The sequence below is a fragment of the Mizuhopecten yessoensis genome, unplaced genomic scaffold (genome assembly GCF_002113885.1).
Source record: "Mizuhopecten yessoensis strain PY_sf001 unplaced genomic scaffold, ASM211388v2 scaffold2329, whole genome shotgun sequence".
Taxonomy (NCBI): Eukaryota; Metazoa; Mollusca; class Bivalvia; order Pectinida; family Pectinidae; genus Mizuhopecten; species Mizuhopecten yessoensis.
Window position 1 is genome coordinate 3,191,100 of NW_018404492.1, and position 25,411 is coordinate 3,216,510.

At 33.2% G+C, this 25,411-nt stretch overlaps 2 protein-coding genes across 2 annotated transcripts; one reads left to right on the forward strand and one right to left on the reverse strand.

Moving 5' to 3' along the window:
• Positions 1-1,536: 1,536 nt before the first annotated feature.
• LOC110445614 (15-hydroxyprostaglandin dehydrogenase [NAD(+)]-like) lies at positions 1,537-18,159 on the reverse strand. Its single transcript, XM_021490304.1, has 7 exons — positions 17,984-18,159; positions 7,077-7,200; positions 5,689-5,795; positions 4,783-4,879; positions 3,778-3,854; positions 2,248-2,378; positions 1,537-1,728 (listed from the first exon to the last, which is right to left on the reverse strand). Exons 1-7 carry the CDS (start codon positions 18,074-18,076, stop codon positions 1,608-1,610), a joined length of 750 nt encoding a protein of 249 aa, XP_021345979.1. The 5' UTR covers positions 18,077-18,159; the 3' UTR covers positions 1,537-1,607.
• Positions 18,160-18,592: 433 nt separating this feature from the next.
• On the forward strand, positions 18,593-20,101 carry LOC110445728 (zinc finger MYM-type protein 2-like). The gene has a single exon (XM_021490507.1). The coding sequence runs from the start codon at positions 18,593-18,595 to the stop codon at positions 20,099-20,101; it is 1,509 nt and encodes a 502-aa protein (XP_021346182.1).
• The last annotated feature ends 5,310 nt before the right edge of the window (positions 20,102-25,411 follow it).

Genomic DNA, 25,411 nt, shown 5'->3' on the forward strand with positions numbered 1-25,411 from the left:
ACTATAAAGATGTCACGAGACCAGTCTCTATTTGGCAAAATAGTGGCTTGTCTAAAGGATGCATTTTCCTCAAGTGACGAGGATACTCGGAAGTTGGGGCAGCACATAAGTACAGCTTTCTTATCTCACTAAACTCTATATCTGTATGTTCGTTTACATATAACAGCAAATATGACGCTCCCGAACTGACCTTACTAAAAGGCATCTTTCCGTTTAATTTTGACTATCATAAGCAGATCCGATATGCGTTTCTTATTTAAAATGCATGTATCTCTTTTATAAACAAAGAAAAACAATAAGAGACAAAATTCGTATTTAGATGCTGAAATTATGGTCTAAATCATTCACTGAAACTGTGCTGCAGAGTCAACATTGACTATGCAAAGGCTTTCCTCTGAACTCTGAACACCAGTGAATAGTACTTTAACTGTTTTTTAGAATAAAGGTTAAGCTAAATATAAAAATTGTCGAACCTATACTGGAACTTGACTACTTCTGAAGTGATTACGGAGAATGTATTTGTACAAATGATTAAATGACCCAAAGTTGCACGTCTATACTTTAACAGTGTCCAGTAGATGGTAGGTAGCTCGTTCTTAGCCCCTTCCAAGTCAATAACATGCCTGGCGTTTTGCATGTCAGAGAAAGCAGAGTTCCCTGTATTCTGTCCTACCTGCATTCCAAGTCATTGGCTGCGAGGGCACTTTGCGACACATAGACTCCACACATCTGTACAGGCTATTATGTAAATCTTTTGAAATTTCCCCTGAGGTTTTGTCTTTGAGTACTTCAAGTTTAGAAAATTAGATCTGAGGCAGTTCTGTGCCTTTAAAGTACTGCCTACCCCAGTGGTTGTAAATCCTCATTAGACCTTAAGAAATGCCTGTACGTAACGAAAGGTTATAATGGAGCCTTGACTGGTCATCTAATACACCTCCGAGACTGGTAATTGGTCGGATTGTGTTGAAATGTTTCAATGTCTGAAAGGCCCAATCCTCGTGGTCTTAGATCATAAGAGATTGATGTATTCACTGATGTTCTAGATCCTTCATTGTGATGGTATGGCTCTGTGTAGTAGCGCTCTTACGGTACTTTGCTTGTGTTGCAGCCGATGATGGTAGTCGAATAGGTACTATTCTGTCATCTTGATCCGCAGATGAATGTTCTTCTTTTAACAAATATTAAAATTATGACACAGACATAAATATGCGAGGCTGTAGTCTATTTATATGGGTATTTTGGAATATATAATTTGTTCACAGAACATAACCAAAAACGTAAGCAATAACAATTAATAAACATATATAACAATTTCAATATATCTTTATCATAACAACCTTTACCTGAATATATTTTTGAATATAAATATTTTAACACAAGTTCACAGTTGATATAATAGATAATGTTAATTTACGAATTCATTTTCATCAGGATACATTCCATTATTTGTGGGATGCGTACACGTTTGAGTTATGCATTCTTAATATCTCAGTTCTACATTTAACATCTAAATTTAAATAATACAGGTAAGACAATTTTTAACATTTTTTTTGAGAAAAAATCGAATAGACGAATCCTCATATGGTTTAATATAATATATATTTGTTTCATTTGCTGTTGAAATATTTCATATGTTGATCCGGATCGACTTGGTTCACTATAAGGCCTTCGCCATTATTGTCGGTGTCGTTTAAAAGCTTGAAGAGTGCTTCTCTCATCACATCGGTACTGAAAGACAAAATAAAAAAAGTTACAATAAGTTTACTGTGTCTTCCCCTTTTAATTTAAAATGTTATTAATTACAAATACCAGACCGTAAATTCGTGGGATATACATGAGCATATCACTGATAATACAAAGGAGTCTCGATAAAGTGGCTGAAGTAGGAGATGACTGGACCCTTGGTACAATATGGCTAAAGAAAATATGGACATGTTCTTTTAAACGCCCAATGTATAAAGGATTAACAGAGTTACGGATAGTTGTGACCGAGGTTAGGAATATTGACTTTGCAGTGAGCAAAAATGTGAATCAACAATCCTATTTCATTTTACCGAGGAATGATTAGTGGTTACTGAAGTTATGAATCCCATTTTTTTAATTTTGATGCTATAATTAAATGCACGCCAATATATGTAAACATAAAAAAACATTGTATCTTTCTTTGTTTTTATCTATAAAGATTTTTTTTCTCAGTTAAATGTGGTTACAAACAATATGTGGAAATGAAATGGTGGTTGTCCCTACCTCATCAGGCTCGTATCACCGAAGAACTTTTTCCTCATCTGCTGTATGTTATCAGTGATCATTTCGGTATCTATGGCTCCGGGACAGAGACAGGTAAACTTCACTCCGTTTTCTTTCATCTCCGGCATTTCCTTTGGGTAGGTATACGTAAGAATTTAAATAAAACCACAACAAAATGATAACAAATTATGATAGAACTGTGACAGGACCTACTGCTTCTATCGGGGATCGAACTAGCGACTCTACTTGCCCAGCCCGCTGATCTACCGACTGTAGGAATGGGAAATTTACTCTAGCTTGAAGCTTGAAGGCGACTTTGACTGTCAAGCTAACCCAAAACCTGTTAATGTTTTCTCCTCGAACACCACTAAACAAAGTTTAAACATTTTATTTCATAATATTTTATGGCGTAAACAATAGGATTGACAGCAAGCTAGGCCTATATAAGTGCCTCTCCTTAGGCTGCCATGACAAAGACAAAGATGAAACTGTTAGTAAGAAAATATTGATACAAATTATATATTACAAGTAGCATAACTCCCCAGTCTGTATATAGCAGTAGGCATAGGGGAGATAAATCCATGTATGTTTCAATTATATATAATTATTTAATTGACATTTTGAGCTATAAAATGGTCTTATTAAAAAGGTCAATCAGAATTAATTAGTAATAGGCAAGCAATGCCCTAATGATATAACATAAAGAGAAATTGCTACAATTTTATTTTTATTTTTATGCCAGTCATTAATGCCCCCTGTTCATACCCTGCTGCTGTTACACAAAGTAGTCAAAAGAACCATTTAGTATCAATATATAGCATTGGTAGGAGTGATAAAAAAGCAAAGGATACAGCAACAACAAAATATAAAAATAAAATGAGGCAATTCAGCTAGAAGATTTTGAAATACATGTAGTATGTGTAAGATGTATTGCCAGTGTTCTATGTGTAAATCTTTCATTCCATCGAGTTTCAGACAAAAAGTCTCTAACGGCCTCTACCGTTCCCATATCAACCACTCTAGAAGAATCCAGATTTAAACACGGAACACTCAAAGTTAGCACATTTTTTTTTACTTTATTGCACCCATCAGTAAAAACAGGAACCAAAGCTTAATCCTTTAGGTGTATAGTATAAACATCAATGTATATATAACAATCAGATGAATCACATAATGCCTTTCTGCTTTCACAATTTGTAAATACATCAGAGATATCATTATTGAGCCATATTTCATTATATTTAGTAGGGGAATGTAGATCTGCCGCGAAAATTAAGCAGTATATATAACGTTATTAATGTCTCAATCAAAAGCATGTTTCTTTTACACTAAGTCGTAAGTAAGTATTAAATACACTGCCGGTTTAATCTTAACAATCGTATCAAGCATGTCGTATAGAAACAATTCGGCAATCTCGGTTGAAACAATTATGTTTTAATATTTCAAATAGTAAACAAATGTGTTACACAGGTTTGATACTATACCATGATCGAAGTTTTGAATTTGATTCCTGTTAACGTTAGTACTTACCGCAAAAGATTTCGTCAGGCCAAACACTCCATATTTACTGGCAGAATAAACTGGCAGTATCGAAGACGGTTGGACACCTTTACAAAGGAAAAAGATATTTCAATAATTTTATGTATCAACGACGTAAGTTGTTGTCTGACCTTTCATGCTTGTATAGAATTCAGTGTCATAAAATTACAACAGTATACCAGCTAGAACTAACGCAAAGTCCACATAGAATGTATCTAGCCTGTTCAAATCCAATTCGCAAGAACGTTGTAATATTCAAAAAAATTAAATGGATACTTTGTTCTTTTCAATTTAAATCATTGAAACATTGAAGAAACAAGATAAAACGTTATTTATTCCAGTAAAAATACAAACAGTATTGTAAAAAATATTTCTATATCATAAGTTCCTTTTATTCAATAGAAAGACGCTTTGGCGTTCTTCAGATTCACTTCATCGTACAATACCAACAAGTGTCATTCTCTCAATGGCTAGCAAATACAGCTCGAGTTTTGACCATGATGAAAAGATTATAATTAAAGAGAACATTAAATGTGTACGAAAAATCCGGTTAAAATTGTTTCTAAGAGTGAAAAATTGTGTCCTATTGAGATAGAGAATCCCCGCACTCTGCCAGAAATGGTTACTATGTGTTGGAAACTTCTGTTTCCTGTATGACTATAGTGTTTTGATCTCATACAGACAAAACAGAAACAAAAACAGAAAACTAGTCCTTGTGGAACTTATCAAGATGAAATATATTAGTAAAAAAAAATCAAAAACAGTTTTCTGAGTGTAAAAACGCAATGGGACCACCCCGGCTTTAAACCCTTTGATACCGATCCTTCCGATAAAAACCAAATTAAGGGGCGGTTACCTTGTTTACAAAAAACTAGATTTTAGGCAGATTCGACTGTTAAACATTAACAATTAATACTTGAAGAAGGTTAAACACTGTTAAAACCAACAAATCAACAAAAAGAATTCCTGGAAAGTTATGTATCGCTTATATCTCACCTAATAAGGAGCACATGTTGACCACTATACCACCATGGCCACCTCGGTCCTTCCTTAACGCCTCCGCAGCAAGTTGTGTTCCAAGTATAGATCCTTTCTGTTGACCATTTCAAATTAGATGAACAAATGAATAGTAGCTACTATGTTATAATTACGTATTGTTGAGCAAACAAAAACATTTACTCATGTTTACAATATTTCTGTTTACAAGTTTTGGATGATATCAGAAGTACATTTCTAGATGTCTATGATTCTGTGAATAAGGACCAAATTTGATTTCTGAATCTGGAATATAAGAATGCACATACTGTATAGTAGAATTCGAATCTAATACAAAACCATGATAATAAAACGTTTTATCGCTGGCTCTGCTAAATGCTCAACCAATCTATTATCCAAACTTCTAACTGCCAATCTTAGTACCATAATTATGTTCAGGGTCACAGTCATTATGTGACATCGTATGCTCGGCATCTTGCACTTATAAATACTCATGATGGTGAGGCAGCAAACGATTTATAGAAAGGTAAAAAAACAGAGAGCATATTAAGGCAAAATAGATATGATTAAACTGTTTTATATTGTATACCGGGAAACATTCGCCCAGTCAAATATTGGCCCTTCACTGGTAAAATCTGTATTCGCCTAGTGCTAATGTCCCCCTTCGCATGTACTAACTATAAAGGCTAAATTGTGTGCAAACATTCACTGTTAGGATAAATTCGCCCTTATTGCGGAAAGGGCGAAAATTAAATTGGAGCCTTAATCTTCCGGTTTACAGTATTTTCATGTTTCTGTGAAAACTGCTTATGATAGAAATAATTTCCAGAATATCCATATCCATATGTATTAAGTTATATTCTTAATTAAATACGGGTAAAAGAGTCAACGTTAAATCGATTTTACCAAGTTTACGTCAACGACTTTCCCCCAGTTTTCCTCATCTGCTACTCCAGCATTGTTTATGACGATGTCGACCCTTTTGAATTTGTTCTTGGTTACCTGAAACACATCTGAATATGTATATTAAAATTAGTTAAATTTAATCCCATTTCATTTTTCAAGTAAAGCATCTGTATAAGAAATGATATTTTTTTGGTGGGGTTATCATTATTTATTAATTACCGGTAGGTGTTTAGTATTGATAATTGATATGATGTGCAGTAAAAACTGATTAATGATAAGGTATTCAAACTTAATTGATTATCCGTATGATGTTTACCCTTAGTCATTATACGATTAATTCCACGCCCGAACATTCACCTCTAGTTATATAGACTGCCTAATAATGCCATGATAGTGTCATTACATACAGCATACAGCTACCGAGCTCAACAATGATTTAATCTTACACTCAACCGCTTGCGACAAACTTAAGCTTTCATGGCCTTAGATCTGCATGTAGACACATGACATAGATAAATTGCTATCATGTAATGCAGGGTGACAATACAGGACAGTGCAGTATCTGAGCTGAAGGAGGTTCTGAACAAATATGAAAAGATATGTACTCATACTTCAGTTATTCACTAAGACCAACTATGGCAAAGACTCAACCACGTTTATCAGATGATGATCGAGGTGAAACCGAACTAGGCCTAAATGAATTCCGGGATTCATTCTGGCAAGATAATATCTGAACATAAACAAAACTTTGTTTATTTGGGGAAATACATTGTATTTTTTTCGCATTAAGCCTATAAGCTAGCAAACAATTCATTTCGAAACGGAAATGGGTATTGCGCAGACTCTGTTAGTTGTTGCTAACGAAAACTGTATCTCCATCAAAATGAGTTCCGACGTTAGTTGCGTTTGCGTCAACGTCTATGTTACGACTTTTAGTGATACTGGGTACAGTAGTGTAAGTTTGCTATTATACATGTAGAAAATGCTGAACGTAACATAGAGTAATTGTTTTTTGAGTTCATTAGCATGATATTGCAGATGAAATAAAGATAATATTTGAGTTAGAGCTACCCGCTGCACACGTAATACGTAGCGCAGACACTTGATTTGTTATTATAGATTAGCAAGGTAACTCAATGCCTTTCTAGAGATGAACGTATGCAGTGTTTAGAGACTTGGTATAAAAATTCCTTCTCTTCTTTTTGTTCATTTAAAAAAGACATTTTCTATCATTGACACTTCGTCCTAAAGTGATAGGTATTTGTTTTAATAAAAGAAGTACCTTGCAGCTGGAAATCATCCTCAATCATCAAATGCAAGACTTCAATAAGTATATTATGAGACAGGCGACTATCTAAAAGGCCAAGACAAAAACAACGGTAACTTACTTTTAAATTGTTCTTCATTCCTTACATCGCATACAGCAAATATCACATTTTGTTCACCGTAAGTTGTTGCCAAACTCTGTCCGGTTGAAGTTACCAGTTCTTCATTTATATCTGATATGCAAACCTAAAACAAAACAAAAATACATATATATATATATGTAACTAGATAAAAGTTTATATATAGAAAGCTTTTCCAACACATCACTTATCACTTACACATAAAAAAAAATTAAAAAAATGGTGACCTTTGACCCAACTGCGAGGATTTTTATTTGACATTTTTTGTATTAATATGTAATGAGTCATTTTAAGATTTCGATCTATGACCTCATGGCGGTCATTGGATTTTGACCTACTTGAAAATGTTGCAATGACACCTTTTGACCTTCGCCTACAATATACTTGAAAGACTGTAAACACATCTGCTACCAATCAAAAGATTAGGTGGCCACAAAATCATGGCAGAAGGAGAAGAAAGGGAAACATAACAAAAACAATAGGTATTTTCTCCATTAGTGAAAGCCCTAATAAGAAACATAACAAAAACAATAGGTCTTTTCTCCATCAGTGAAAGCCCGAAGAAGAAACACAACAAAACAATAGGTCTTTTCTCCATTAGTGAAAGCCGTAATTAGACTTTAAAATAATTTTATATTAAGTGACAAAACTTTTCCTGGCAATTACTTCAAAATGCATTGTACACAAAATACATATCATAGTAGGCAAGAAATGGCATAAGAGTTATGACTGTTAGGCTAATAAACCGCAGATTAAGTGTGTACACTTACAAGTTTTATACTAGTTAGGTCGATTACTGAAATACCACATAACAAGATATGTACCGTAACATTAACATCTGATTGCTTCATAATGTGGTTATTTTTGTTCGGGACACGGAACTTTAATGTACAGAGACGTTTTTTTTTGTTTTGTTTTTGTTTTTTGTAGGTTCAAATTGTTTTATTCCCCCAGCATCTTTGGGAGGGATGCCAGGGTTAGGGTGCCCTGGAATCATCCCTCTTACATAATATAGCCTCATGCAAGAGGCCTCTTTCTCTTCATTCTCTCTTTCTTTTTCATTCATTCTTTCATACTCAAATTCGAAATCATTCATTCTTTCATACGTATATTTCATTCATTACAATAACGATAATATTAATTTTGATTAAATTGATATATTAAATTACATCAACCATTCCTTCTTTATATATTCAAATATTGAACGTATTTTTATATTTATAAATTCATTTACATGCCAAAAATTCTGTTTTATTGATTTGGGATTGCCATATTGTCCGAAAATTTAAACAAGATAAAACCGAATTCATGTACTTTGAATGATGTTGTTTTTCATGTGTAATTTGGATAAGTTTAAGTAGGAATGTCTGGGGAAATAAAAAAAGAGTACAAATACTAATGTACCTAGCAATTTAGACCTATATACATAAACACAAAAACATAAACAGTGTACAATTATGTGAAATTTAACTACAAATTGTGTATTCATAAACCCATCATACACACACTCGAAATGACAAATATATTACTTGAGTCATACATATATACCACACATAATTGTACACACATACACTCGTACCCATACACACACATCCTCGCATGCCTGACAGCATATAGATATTGCAAACATTCTTTATATTAAGACATTAATATATGGATACATCCATCCTTTCTATTACAATAAATAATTATATATTTACCATGCCATTTGGGTCTACACATACACATAAACCAATAAACATACTTATCAACATAACACATACACAAGACAGATATAATACATACATGTACGCCTGTTATTTACTTAAATACCAAAAATCTTCCTTCATGCTTTAATTAATTCTTTACGGGTTGTAAGTTTACCCGGATATGCAATTGATATTAAAAGCTTTTTTCTTAGATATTAAGGGGAGACCACTTTTGGTTAAACTTGTTCATTGTGTTATTCAAAGAAGACATCTTTTTTTCAATCTGTTGTTGTTGAATAATGCGTCTTTTTCCACCATTGAAAGACGGTTCAATATTTTTGAATCGACATGTATAGATATAATATTTAATAATCAGTATGAGATAGTTTATGATAGGTGGACCCTTTTCACAAAAAAATAACACATCCTTGATATTCATATGATCAATAATGATAATATTGTTATTCAAGTCATTCACCCAAGCTATTAAATCATTCCATATATTATTTATTTTCACACAGTTAAAAAATAAGTGTTCAATTGATTCTGGTGCATCTCTACAAAAAGTACATAGATCCTCATCCTTAACATTAATTTGGTAAAGAAAACTGTTTGTTGTTAATATTCTATGAAGAATCTTAAATTGTAGATTTTGAAGTTTTGTGTCAATTGTCACCAGAAAGCTTGTTAAATAAATTTTCTCCCAACCTATATCATCATTTAAATTTGTATTTAACTTTCTATTCCATTTTTCCTGCCTTTCAACTGGATAATGTTTGTAGTTAGCAACAATCGCTTTATAAACATATCTAAGATCTTTTGCTTGAAGAAGTCTTCTTAAAAGATTACTGTTTTCTGATTGATTGTTGATCAATGGTTGTTGTCGTATTATGTTTAAGTTTTCCCTTGGAATGTGGTCTATTACTGCAAAATATTGTAAAAAAATCATTTTCTCACATTTAGTCTTAATATCATTGAATGACAAAAACTGATAATTATTGTCCAACAAGTCCTTAACTGTCTTCACCCCATTCCGTTCATATTCAATAAATTGTTTGTAACTAGGAACTGGTATGTAATTCAAAAGATCATCACCAAGAAAACTTGATACTTCATTATTATCATCTTTATATTCTTTCCATGCTAAAATAACATCTTTCCAGAAAACATTAGTTACATTTTTCGATATTTCCTCCAGTTTTGATTTTTTCAGATTCCATAATCTCTCCCCTCCAAATTTACTAAAATTAGATTTTGCTAAACTTTGCCAGTCCCCATTTCCATCATATAGCCTTTTCACCCACTTAATTTTCAGGTATTTCATAAAACTTTCAATGTGTATCATCTTTAAACCTCCTTCTCCATATTCAAGAATCATTGTATCCCGTTTGATTTTGTCAGGTTTGTACCCCCATATAAATCTATAAAAAACTGTGTTAATTTCGCTTATCCATTTTTTACCTGGATTTGGCAGTGAATACAGTAGATGTGTTATAAGTGGTAGTGCCAGTGTTTTAACAACTGTGATCTTTCCTAAAAGAGTAAGATTTCTTTTAGACCACATTCCAAGCAATTTTCTTATTTTTGATAGCTTTTCTTTAAAATTCAATTCAATGATTTCAGATAACTCCAAAGAAAAATTAATTCCAAGAAGTTTGAAGTTTTTTGAAGACCAATCAAATTTATGTTCAGGGCATAAAATCTCTTCTGAGTATTTCTTGTTTCCGATCCATATCAATCGACACTTATCTATGTTAAGTTTAAGTCCAGATACTGTAGAAAATATACTGAAGTCATTTATAGTACTTGACAATGACTTTGAAGAACCATCTAGGAATAAAAAGGCATCATCTGCATATTGACCAAGCAAATATTCTCTATTATTTATTTGTACACCTTTGATACTTTGATTTTTTTTCAATTGTATAGCCAAAATTTCAACACCTATCAGGAATAGATATGGGGAGATGGGATCCCCTTGTCTACATCCACGTTTTACATCCAAAAATGATGAAAAATACCCATTATTAATTATTCTGCTTTTTGCATTATGATAGAAAATATGTATCCATTTAATCAAAGATTCACCAAAATTGAAAGATTTTAAAGACCTATGAATAAAACTCCATTCTATCGAGTCAAAGGCTTTTTCAAAATCAACAAGTAGCAACAAACCAGACATATTTTTTTCTTCTAATTCATGCATTATATCATATACTAATTTTGTATTTTCTCCAATAAATCTATTCCTCATAAAGCCTTTCTGTGTATCATTTATAATTGAAGGCAGTACTGTTTTAAACCGGTTTGCTATAGCAGAAGAAGCAATTTTATAGTCAGTATTAAGTAAAGTTAAAGGTCTCCAGTTTTTTATAAATCTTCTGTCTTTGGATTCTTTTGGAATACATGTTATAATTCCCTGGTTTTGAAATTCTGATAATGAGCCATGAGTATATGCATAATTTATAGATTTATATACAAAATATTTCAAATCTTTCCAAATATTTTTGTAAAACTCACTGGTAAACCCATCCGATCCCGGACTTTTTCCATTTTTCATATTAGCTAGTGCTTTACTACATTCACCAATTGTAATTAGACCTTCACAACTTTCCTTTTCTACCTGTTGTAAATATTTCCCATGATTAAATAGAGGTGAATCATTATTGCATGCCATTTTACTTGTATAAAGATTTCTAAAAAACTGCTTTTCTTCTTCAAGTATTTCTGTTGTATCTGTAATATGTTTTCCATTTTCATTTATCAATTCAGTTATAGTTTTATTCAAATAGTTTTGTTTTTCAAGATTACAAAAAAAAATCTGAACCTTTTTCCCCTTTCTCATACCATGTAACCTTTGATCTAATAATGATTCCTTCAGTCTTTTCCTTCCTTATATCTGATAAAGCCCTGTTTTCCTTTTCTAATGCTTCGTATAACTGATTAGTAGGTTGACTGTTCATTAATTTCTCAATGTTTTGTATTTTTTCAGAGATCATCCTTTCTTTCTTTTTCTTTTCTTTTGAAATTTGAATTGAGTATTCTATTGTTAGACTTCTAATCTTCATTTTGATTATTTCAAACATCATTTGGTCATTTACCCTTAAATTTATGTTCTCTAATGCATCTAAATCCCCCTCTATCAGGTACTCTTCTATTGTGTCCCTAATGCATTGGTTTGCTAAATCTACCCAATTCTGATCATTTAATAATTTTGAGTTAATTTCCAATACTCCTTTTCTCTGATATTTTCTTTATTAATGCAAGCTAGTGATATATAGGAATGGTCAGTCTTATAACCGGGTGTGATACTAGAGTTTTTAACAATGTTAAGTAAATCTTGTGAAACTAAGAAGTAATCTAACCGACTTTTGTTTAATTGGGTTTTTCCTTCGCCATGTGTACATTTTTTTCGCAGGATGTTGGATTCTCCAAACATCAAATAATTCAAATTCTTCCATACTCTTATCAATAAGTTCTCTGGCTAGTCTATGACTCTCATGCATAATATTATGTGTATCTTTTTCCATATCCTGTACCAAATTCCAGTCACCTCCCATTATTATTTTAGTATTTGAAATCAATCTGATTTTTCTATATATAATTTCAAAGAAATTTGGCTTATCATCATTCGGCCCGTATGAATTTATTAATGTTACCCTGGTTCCATTAAGTGAAACATCTAATATAATGTATCTTCCCTCTGAGTCTATAATTTTACTATGTATCTCAATATCTGCTTCATATCCAAAAAGAATTGCTACTCCTGCACTTGATGTACTTCCATGACTAAAACTACCTTTACCACCCCATTCATCTTCCCACTGGGTTTCAATTTCTTCACAACTATGCGTTTCCTGCAAAAACACAACTGATTTTTTCATCGCTTTTATCCAATTAAACAGATAAACTCTTTTTCTTTTACATGAATACAACCCCCTGACATTCAAAGACAATATCTCAAAATTAGCCATGATCACTTATCCAGAAATTACCAAAGCACACCCTAGGTGATCCTGTACTTGACCCCATTTCTTATCAGTTATGGTATTTAAGTAAATAACCTCCCACAAAGACAAATGACACGGAAAACTCAACAACAACAACAAAAAACATATAGAAGCATAATACCCTTGCATTTTGGATTATTGAATAAAAACTAGAGACACTGTCACAATAATGTGTATCTCTGCAAAGTCAGAATTGGTCTAAGATAAAAAGGAAAAATCATCCGTAGATTTTGCTTAAACGTTTAAAAAAAATGAAAATATTACCCAAAAAGTAGTGCAAGTCACGAAAATCAGCCTTCAATATGTATATCATCACCTTATTCCACCAACAACATAAACCTTAGGATGCGAGAAAAATAGCTAAACATTAGTTAACTGCAGCTGGATCACCGGGTTTCGCTGAAAGTGCATGAATTACACACATGCTATACTGATAATATTGTTTATGCGTGTTGTGACACATATCAGCACAGCATGTGCACTCCAGACACCCACACCAAACCCATGTGGCTGGCGAGAGAAAAACAAATGTAATCATAAATGAACGTTTGTTTGTTTGTTTGGAATTTAACGTCATTACAACCAGTGTCATGTGAGGACGGGTATAGATTATATACCAGTGATACCATACATGATAATATTAAAACTGCCCTGACCAGGTGAACCCTGATGTCGACTGTGTCTCGTTATCAGTGACATCTGCCATTATAAATGCACTTGTTGGATAATTATGAATCATGTATTTATGTTAACCAGTGGCGGTATTCAATGAGAGATAGGAGAGGGGTACCTGATATTTCCCCTGCTCGCACTCCCGTTTTTAGAGAGGAACTTTACAAAACACACTAAAACTTTGGAAAATTTACCAAACGAAACATAGACAAAAAATGTATGTAAAATTCGATCACATCACAGTAATCATATATATGAAATGTGTCAATATTATTCGCCCCCGAAATCACTCACACCCTTGTCACTCACCTCAATGCCTTACTTGGTATCTATTACATGTACATGTAACCATATGCATTTAGTTTATATAACCCGCTATAGCCCATTTCCAGCCTTTCCTCTTACAGAAAGTCATATATCCACCTGTGACAACAATGTGTCTGGTTCTGGTGAACAGAAATAAGCGGGGCGTCTAATTACCCAATACTACCCAATACCACCCAATACTACCCAATACCACCCAATACTACCCAATACCACCCAATACGACCCAGTTATTAACCAAATACTTCTTTATTACTGTGAAATATCACCTTTGTAGACGTTATGTACTTCCATCTGCCATAGTTTATCGGGAAATATGCGATTTGGTGCCGAAAACATTACCGAATTGCCGTGACTATGACCCAATACTACCCCATACCACCCAATACCACCCAATACGACCCAGTTGTGAACCAAATACTTCTTTATTACTGTGAAATATCACATTTCTTGAAGTTATTTACTTCTATATGTCACATCCTATCTGGAAATATGCGATTTGGTGCAGAAAACATCACCGAAATGCCGTGACTAGGGGTTCGACGGTTTACAGGAACGGGCAGGAACGGGCAGAAACCTATTAATTATTATATATACATTAATGAATATATATATTAGATACATTTAAGTATCATTATCGGGTATAAGATATATTGCAATTAATTGATACTATATTAATTCTATTCATGTCATAAAATGGTGTTATTAAGATAATATATATAACTTTAACAGGAAATATTTAGAAAATTTGAAATTACTTTTCAAAAATGTTAGTTATTCAATTTTGTTAAACATAACAGTATCAATTATATAACAATGCTGGAGAAGAACCTTCAGTTAAATTTAATATAATAATGTCTTCCGTGGAATTACAAATTCCACTTGCAAACCACTTATATAATATGTACAGAAGACGTAGCAGTCTATGTGATTAGTTATAATTCTAAACAGTGGCGTGTAAGCCATTTTAGGCTAAATATCATATACAATTACATTTTCTATTTCATGCATTTGTTAAATATGATACCAGGTGTCAATCAGTAACATTTTTTTATGAAAAGAAATCTTCCGTTTAAATTATAATTAGCTACTAGTTAGTGTGAATTTAGCAGACCCCGCTGGTAGGGGGCTCCCCAACCTTTGGAAACCTAAATTTCACTACAATGTAGAACTAGGAAATTATTCATTTTATTTATCACCATTGTTATTGGTGTTTTTTAAAGACATCATGTTTTAAGGCAGTAAATGTAAAAGAACCCTTTTAACTATTATAGTATTTAATATGTAAGGACAAAATCCAGGAGTGTGTTAGGTAGGGGCTGTCCCAATCACCTGCTCTCTGGATTGGCACATGTGATAGTTTGTTTTAATTTATTGATTTATTATGTATAATAGCTGTTCTTAACAAAATTATGATATGGTCAATATCTTTTTACATTAAGATGATTGATCCCTGTTATGTAATTATATGTTTTATACTATGTAACTATATACTTGCACGATGTAATTGTGATATATGACACTATAATAAACAAAATTGACTTGACTTGACTTGACTATATATATATACAATGTATATTGGTTATAATTAAATGCAATGACGACGAAAACGGAGATAAATTTTGAATAGAATTGGCAAATAGAGGATTTTCCCCAAAATTACTTATAGTCAACTAAATTAGAACAAATGTTTAAATAATTTCATTATGCAATGAACGTTATAAACGTATTGACGTACATGAACATTCTACGGATTTGTTTTAGTTATAACAACTATCGATATAATATGTATAAATATAGATTTGTTCCAATATATACTAAAGATACATGGTTGTGAAAAGTAAATCTACTCTTACTAAATACTCGTCGAATTTGTTTAAACAAATTTAAGTCTTTAAAAACATCAAGTTATATGAATGCATAACCACGGACTTTATCCAATTCCGTGTACAATATCTAATTTTAAACATAAACTTAGTCCCGTGCAATTGAATAGATTCTTGATATATGAAATCCATTTAAAATCAGCGAAATCATTTTCATGTAAATTTAGCATCAGCTTGTACATTATACTAGACAATTTATTTTCACCTGTAATTAGTTTATACCAAAACATTATCATTCAAGTTTTAATTTCAATATTCAGAGGGTGCCTACCCGTTTCACCATATACCATTCTATTTGCTGTGGAGATACCTATGTTTAAAATTCTTTTACAAAACTGTAAATGTAATTTTTCAATCATATTGGTATTTTCAAACACACAAATTTCTGAGGAGGATTGGGGATATTAATACATCAAACAATTTTAATTGTAGGTCAATTGGTAAAATAATATTTCTTATTTTTTATATAAAATGCATACATTGCTTTTTGAGCCTGTTCAACAGGTTTGTTTTTCTTGCTTTACAGAAACTGACATTATAATGAAACAGCAGTCCTAGAAACGAGTAGCTGTCATGTGTTTGCAACTCTTCACCAAAAAGAGTAAAACGAATATTTTGTGCAATTACTTTTACTTTTTTCAAAGATAACAACTCTAGTTTTATTGAGATTAACTTTAAGTTTCCAAATAGTACAGTAAGTTTTAAATTCACGGAAAGCATTCTGTAGACCTTTAGCTGTTTCTGACATAACAACTGTGTCATCTGCATATAGCAGAATAAATAATTTAACAAATATACCCATGCGTTCTTGAAATAAATTATCAATAAACAGGAGTTGGTCAACATTACTTTGCATGAAAAATTCTTCTAAATCATTTAAATATATTGAGAACAAAAACGGGGAGAGATTTTCACCTTGTTTTACCCCGACGTGACATGTGAAAAAATCAGTCATACCATTGCTAGTTTTAACGCAAGGTTTAGTGTTTGCATACAGATTAATTATAGCATTGAATATCTTTCCTGTGATATTATTCTTTAATAATTTCTTCCATAAACCTACCCTCCAAACAGTATCAAAAGCTTTTCTGAAATCAATGAATGAACAGAATAGCGTTTTACTTTTTGAAAAGTATATAGATATTAAAGCATGAAGGATAAATATATTTTCAGTTGTAGAATAGCCTTTCCCAAAACCAGTTTGCACAATGGAACAAGAAGTCTATTGTCTACTATTACGGAATTAGATAATCAGTTTTGACCACATCGGCCTTTGAAAAAAATTGAAACTTAAAAGCGTTTAACCGTGTTTCTTTCTTCTTTACATATACAATTAATATACAGTATTGTTTTTTCTAAAACATATAAGGCCTAACAATCCAACATATGGACTTCAATATTTATTTACGTAAAACACGTATTTCAATTAACTTATATTTACATATAGAATAATATTTAATTTTCAGATTGATGTCCTTTTTTGAGTTGGAAAATTGCGTATTTTCTTTTTTTTAAAGATCGTAGACGTGATGGGATTGTAATCTACACATTAACACCAATTAATTCACTCAAAATATATTCATGCTATTTATTAAGAGTTGAGTATAAGTTATCAAGTTATTAAAATTTGGTTATCATAATGTCATTTCCAATGTTTCAGGTGTTATGACATCGCAATAACAATGTCATATATATAAATGAGAAAATAACCAAGATACATATGTATTATATATGTAATATATAATTCTCTGAACAACCCTTTTTTATAGAATAAAACAGAGACATATATTGGAACCTCGGCCTGGCAATTTATATATTTATATATATATTTAGTCCGATCCTGCCCCGTTCCTGTAATTGCAATTCTTTTATCAAATATACCTTATACCCGATAAGGATAATTAAATATATACAATAAATATATATAAATAAGTCCGATCCTGCCCCCTTTCTGTCCGTTCCTGTAAGTCGTTGCCCGTTCTTGCCCGATCCATATCAATACAATACTTTTAATTCGTTGCAATCTTTTTATCAAATGAGGTATCTTGTACCCGATAAAAAAGATATCATAATATAAATATATATATATATATATAATTTAGTATTGGGTAGTATTGGGTGGAATTGGGTAATATTGGGTAATTAGACGCGCCCGAAATAAGACCCTTACATTTTGTGATATACTGCAATGATTATTCAACGTTGTTCGGTGCCGAACACAAAAAGACGACAAACGTGTCAATATACAATTGTGCAAAATGTTATTTTTAAAAACTATCGTAACTCAGTGATCATTTGTATAAACCTACCTTCACTCCCTTCGCTAATAAACCGGTCGCGAGGGTTTTACCTATGCCTCTGGCTGCACCTGTAATGATGGCAACTTTGTTGGCTAAATCCATATTTAAGAGTAATGATTTTGTTTTGGTAATGTCGATGTATTTACCAGTAAACACGATACGACGATATGATCAGCATCAGAGTCGTATATATACATAGATCATCGATGACGTCACGCATATCCCACGTGTTCCTCGGTCAGACGATTTACAAAAATAAAATATACACCTAACTTAGACAGAAATAATATATGTAACAAAGTTAAAATAAATATATCTAACCTAGACAGAAAGTATATGTTTATATCTATCCTAGACAGAAAATAAATAATACAACTAACTTAATTAAGACAGAAATAATATATTTAACAAAGTTAAAATAAATCTATCTAACCTTGGCAGAAATTATATAAATATTTATTATATAATATAAGGCTTCTGCAGTGCAATAAAGGGGTGCAATAAAATTGATATTGAACGTGTACAATAAAGATGCAAATGAGCGCGCGACACCGTGGGAACTAGGTCGTATTCCTACGCACTACTACTACTACTACTATAGTATAGGCCTACTACAACATGGCTGACGTAAACATTGGGGATTCTGTTCGAATTGACGGCAACGGTAGGGGCACAGTACAAGAACTTGTTCCAATGGGATTTGCAACATTTTATAGAGTTTTAATCGAGGGAAGTGATATTGAGGTTGACTTGCCAGGTGATCGGTTAGAGCCAATACCCCAGACTATGACTCAGTCGTCCTCGCTACCACAAAAGCAGACGACACCCAACCAAACTCAAAGGTTTGTTCCGGTCCAACAAACGGAAATTGGGTCATTCATTGAACAACAATCAAATAAGAACACTCTACTGAAAACGTGGAATGACATGAAAGTATTGAAAGCCTTTTTCGAAACTCCAGAAATCAACGAATCCCGAAGTATTCAAAACATACCCCCTCCCGAATTATCTCCGTTGCTTTCCCAATTTTTCATGAGTGTCCGAAAAGTGGACGGTTCTGAATATGAACCAAACAGTCTCAGATCTATGATGTCAAGCTTTGATCGCCAGCTACGCCGATTTAATTATGGTCATGCTATTATTACTAGTCCCCTGTTTGCCCAGGTTAGAGAAGTGTTGAAAAGTAAACAAAAACAGTTAAAACGCGATGGAAAAGGTAACCTTGACAACCGTAGTGATGCTATCAGCGACGAGGAGATCGACGTTTTGTGGAGAAAAGGTCAATTTGGAACTCAAAACCCTGACGCTATTTTACAGACACTTTGGTTTTTCAATACAGTACATTTTGGTTTACGGGGATCAGCGGAGCATCGCGATATGTGCTGGGGGGACGTTACACTACAAAACCACACTGACGGACATGAATATCTAGAGTTTACGGAAAGACAAACAAAAACCAGGACAGGGGAGAACACCCGTGATGTACGCAAAGTAAAACCAAAATTGTGGGCAAACACTGAAAATCCCGAAAGGTGTCCTGTTCATGTTTACAAATGCTATGCAGATATGAGACCTACGACTTACTGTAAAGGATCAGATCCATTTTATATAGCTACTACAACAAAAAGCTCACCTGGAAGTCATGAGACTTGGTTCAAGCGCCAACCCGTTGGTATCAACAAGCTAAAATCCATGATGCAACGTGCCATAAAGGGAGCAGGAATCCAAACTGACAAACACTTGTCAAATCACAGTGCGAGGAAATATCTTGTCCAGAAATTGAACGATAATAACATCCCCGCTAACCATATAATGCAAATTTCTGGTCACCGAAACATTTCTTCTATTAATAATTATTCACACATCAACACGAATCAACACAAAGAAATCTCCAAAATACTGCACGGAAATCCAACAGCACCTGAGACCGGATGCAACACAACATCACTGACACAACAATCAATGGCGTGTAACCAGTCAACTTCCTCTGTTGTCAGGGTCCAGGGCGGTTTCCAAAGTATCTTTTCAGGTGCTGTCACAGGAGGAAACATACAAGTTCATGTTTACCAAGGACCTCCTCTGAAAAAACGCGCCCGTGTTATAGAAAGTGACAGTGATTCTCAGTAGGCCTAATATCCAACACATGTGTTTTCGGTTTCCGACGACCTTCACAGTGCGCGCGCTCTTACACTGTTCATGACGTCACCGATGAAAAAAAACAGTTTTTTTCCGAAGCGAAAAAAAAGAAGTCATATTTTGTAAACTTTTATTATTTCAATTGTTATCACAATTAAAATGATCGTTAAAAGTAAAACTGTTGGCCATTTATTATTCTGATAAAATTCTGCGGACTACTTTTGTTAGCGGAACATGCTCTCAAATTAGTATATGTGATGCGTCCTTTCTCGTCGTCATTGCATATAGAGACGTTAGTATTGAAACCACTTATGTAGGTAGGTTTCTCGAATTATATAATAAATAGAATCTAACACTCGTGTTCATGTTATATTGAATTTATTGAACTCGTATATTAATTTCATATGAAATTAATATACTCGTTCAATAAATTCAATATAACATGAACACTCGTGCTAGATCCTCTATATATAACCTGGACAGAAATATATAACTAACTTTAATTATATGAATGTATCTAAGCTAGACAGAAATTATAGGTATACATCTAACCTAGACAGAAATATATAATACAACTAACTTAAATAAGACAGAAATGAAACACACGACTAACCTACACGGAAATAAAATATACACCTAACCTGGAGAGAAATAATATATGTAACAAAGTAAAAATAAATATATCTATCCTAGACAGAAAATAAATAATACAACTAACTTAAATGAGACAGAAATGAAATACACGACTAACCTAGACAGAAATACAATATACAACTAACTTAAATAAGACAGAAATGAAATACACGACTATCCTACACGGAAATAAAATATACAACCACGGAATTAGATTATCTAAGTCCGTGATACAACTAACTTGGACAGAAATGATATATATAACAAACTTATAAGACAGACGTGAAATCTCCGACTAATCCTAGGAAGAATCTTAAACGGACAGAAACGGACAGAGATTTTATAAAATAATATATATATATATGGGTATATATATATTAGATATATCAAATTATGATTATGGGGTACAAGATATATGTGATAAAAGGATTGCAATTACATGATCGGTGCAGAATCGGACTTAATTATATAAAATTATGTCCTTATTACTTATGAATTTACGGTATTATACTTTTTCCGGGTATAAGATATAGATATTAGATATATTTAAGTATCATTATCGAGTATAAGGTATATTTGATAAAAGGATTGCAACAAATTAAGAGTATTGTATTGATATGGATAGGGCAGGAACGGGCGACGATTTACAGGAACGGACAGAAACGGGGCAGGATCGGACTAAATTATATATATATATATATATATATATATATATATTTATATTCTTATATCTTTTTAATCCGGTATAAGATATGTATATTAGATATATTTAAGTATCATTATCGGGTATAAGATATATTTGATAAAAGGATTGCAACGAATTAAAAGTATTGTATTGATATCGATCGGGCAGGAACGGGCGACGATTTACAGGAACGGGCAGAAACGGGCAGAAACGGACAGAGATTTTATAAAATAATATATATATATGGGATAATAAATAAATAAGTCCTTGCGAAGGAAAATATAGAATAAAAACAAAATTTTCAGATCGTCCGCTAGGCCTTTCTGCCAGAAATCCGCCTGAAGAAGCCCTAGAAGGCAGAAAGGCCTAGCGGACGATCTGAAAATTTTGTTTTTATTCTACATATATGGGTATATATATATATTAGATATATCAAATTAACTGTATCGGGTACAAGATATATGTGATAAAAACACTGCAGTTACATGATCGGTGCAGAATTGGACTTTATTATATAAAATTATGTCCTTATTACTTATGAATTTACGGTATTATACTTGCATGCAATCATAAACCGGAAAAGTATCTTATAATTACTTCAATCTCAACAAAACATTATTTCATTATAATTTATTTGAAAGCCATCTGCTACGATGATACATTGTGTATACTGTTGTTATATTATAACTAGGTATCAACAAAGTATCACCGCATTGCCCAGGTCTCGGGATCGTGGACCCTGCTTTCATGGAGACCCATTTTTTTGTATTTTTTTGTATTTTTTGTATTTTTTGGTTTTGTTTTGTTGGGAATGGGGGGTGTTCACTATATGTATCTCATTAAGATCCTCCTCACATGATGGAAATATTTCATCTGTCCTTTCTCGGTAAAATGAACTAAGTCTTTGTTGTAGTTTGCTGGGTATCAAATGTCTAACTTCACGAAACATGTGTTGAAAAACGTCTGTAGCTTCTTGTTAACTCCCGCCCGCTGCCGCTTAAAATGTTCAAATGTTAAATTTCAACGAAATTTCCATCTCGTTACGATAGATTGTACAAGAACCGTCCGCACACCAGAGGCCTAGATTGCATCCACCACAGACTTGATGTCATGTGCTATATTCGCCGGACAGGAATCACCCCGAATGTCATTCCCTCCCAGACAAACATACACAATGTCAGCATCAAACGCTATCAAATCCTCGAAACACAGACGAAATCTCGGAACAGAGAACACTTTGTCTGCACTCATCCCACCTACACCAAAAAATCTAACTGTACCGGGAAAATCCATAATGCCACCGCAGAATCTACCAAGTCTTGCAATATAGCTACTGCCGAACAAAGCAATCTTCGTCATGGTTAATGTTAAGTTTATATGTGTTGTCTACTGCTATCAGAAAATGATAATTGAATGAAGCGATGAACGGATCATATATACCTAATCTTAGCTTATTTGTTTTTTTCATCCGCGCATAGTTAGTTCATGTTCAAGTTCTTTATTACTTTAAGTCGGTTGACTTATCAGTTATAACATGTATACAAAACAATACAGAGACAACAAACAATATGATACACACACACATACACACACGCCTACCCGGTTTGCTGTAGTTGTGAACCACAAACTCCAAACCAACGTTATGGCACATGCTTTATTAATGGGCGGAGTTCGTAAAACTGTGATATTATAAAGAGGTAATGTCTACTGCAACATATGAACTCAATGCATTTGTTCATAAAATCAATTCTGAAGGAGATATATCAACCGTTGTTGTGGACACCAACATAGAGTTGTGGACACGGTGTCCATAGTCACTGTGAAGTCTTGTCACACGCCAAGCACATGATACTGGGAGCCTGAAGTTGGTTCCTAGTTCCTAGTTCCTAGTAACGTTTAAGATAAACGGAACTAGGAACCAGACCCTAGTTCCGTTTAAGGTAAACGGAACTAGGAACCAGACCCTACTTCCGTTTAAGGTAAACGGAACTAGGAACCAGACCCTAGTTCCGTTTAAGGTAAACGGAACTAGGAACCAGACCCTACTTCCGTTTAAGGTAAACGGAACTAGGAACCAGACCATAGTTCCGTTTAACATAAACATAAATATTACCTCTAAAATTAACCTATAAAGTAAGCGACATCAGAAGATGTTATTCTACAGGGGCTTGGTTTCAGGATACTTTCGGTTAGTATTTTCCGGATACTTTCGTTAGTAATAAACCTATACACACCAGTAAATAACAGCAACATTTTTTTTATCGAATCCGGTGTTTATACACATTCGAAAACCTTATAAAAATTGAGGGTATAAAAAAAACCTCAGTACCCTAATTTTTTATAAGGTTTTAGAATGTGTATAAACACCGGATAAAAAGTGTTGCTGTTATTTATTGGTGTGTATAGGTTTATTACTAACCGAAAGTATCCCGAAACCGAGCCCCCCGTGTGTTATTCATGTGACTATGATACACCTATTTGTACCAAACTTCAGCTAGATATTTGAAAAATTGACCGAGTTATGATAAATTGAATTTTTATGACCGGTGGCGTGGCACACGTGTGTAAAGAAATCTACTGATCGGGAAGCGTCTTCAAACTATATCTCTAAAATTAATCTAAAACGTAATCGACATCAGACGATATGTTTTTGTTATTCAAATGACTATAACACACTTAATTGGATGCACAAAACCAATACATCAAAAAGTTAAAAGCTTTTAAGGGTGTATCAGTTATGAAATTACTCAAGACAATTTTTCATTAATGATTTTAGCTTCTGAAAACAAATCTGACGTGTTCACAGCTGCAAGGGTTTTAAATTACCTCCAATACAATACAGTCAGAACCTGCCATACTACATATTATATGATTTTGTAAATTATACACTTAACTTTCACAGCTCGATGCGTAAGGCTATGAATGCAAATAGCATATTAAAGCAGTGCGCGTCCTTGAAGTTGTTTACAAACTAACAACTCAAATATGTAAACACCTCACAAACTTGATATTTAAAAAAAAAAAAAATCTTGACTGGACTTGATCTCTGAGGAAGTGTTACGTCAAAAGTCTAATGTAGGGGTTTGTGACCAGGTATCTCAATGGTCTATGATAAGTGTTTGTAAACAGGTATCTTAGTGGTCTATAGTGAGAGTTTGTAACCAGGTATCTCAATGGTCTATAGTAAGTTTTCGTGTCTGCCATGAAAGACATATTTGTTAATGAGGACAGCCTTTTCGCATCTTTTGCAAGAGATTGTTGTATTTATGCTGAAAAAGTATCCCTTCTTACGTTTAATTAACGACGATAGTCTGCCTGACATGTAAATCATATGCATTCGTATTATATCTGGTTCATCCTGGCAATTTGACAGTCCTGTCGTTACATACATGTTCCCTTGCTGTTTGATATAGTCCTGTGTATGTCTTAAAAATCACATTCATGAGAGGGCGATATTTGTATAATTGTGACCAGGTATCTCAGTAGTTTATAGTATAATTAGAGTTTGTGACCATGCAGATCAATGATCTATAGGTAGAGTTTGTGACCAGGTATAACAATGGTCTATAGCTAGTGTTTGTGACCACATATCTGAATGGATTATACATGTGATTGAAAATTGACTAAAATGTTACATGTAATCAGTTAATCAATTTTTTATTTTAATAATATTTCAACTGATTTTTTCACACGTTTTCAAAAGTGAAACATATAAAAATTAGTCAAAGTCATGGACCTAGGTCTAGTCTAATTCCTTGGTGAAATGACAAATCCTATCTACATCTAGCTTATTTTTCCAGATCTCGTGAGTTACGTCCCCTTAACACATTTCGACTCATAGGTCAACCCACGGAATTAGATTGCTATCTAAGTCTGTGCTAGAATTGACCATTTTCAGCCAGTAAACTTGCTTAACTATTCTGATACCCAATGATTTCATCAGAAAGAACAATTAAAAAGACGATTGACACTCTAAAGTGTTT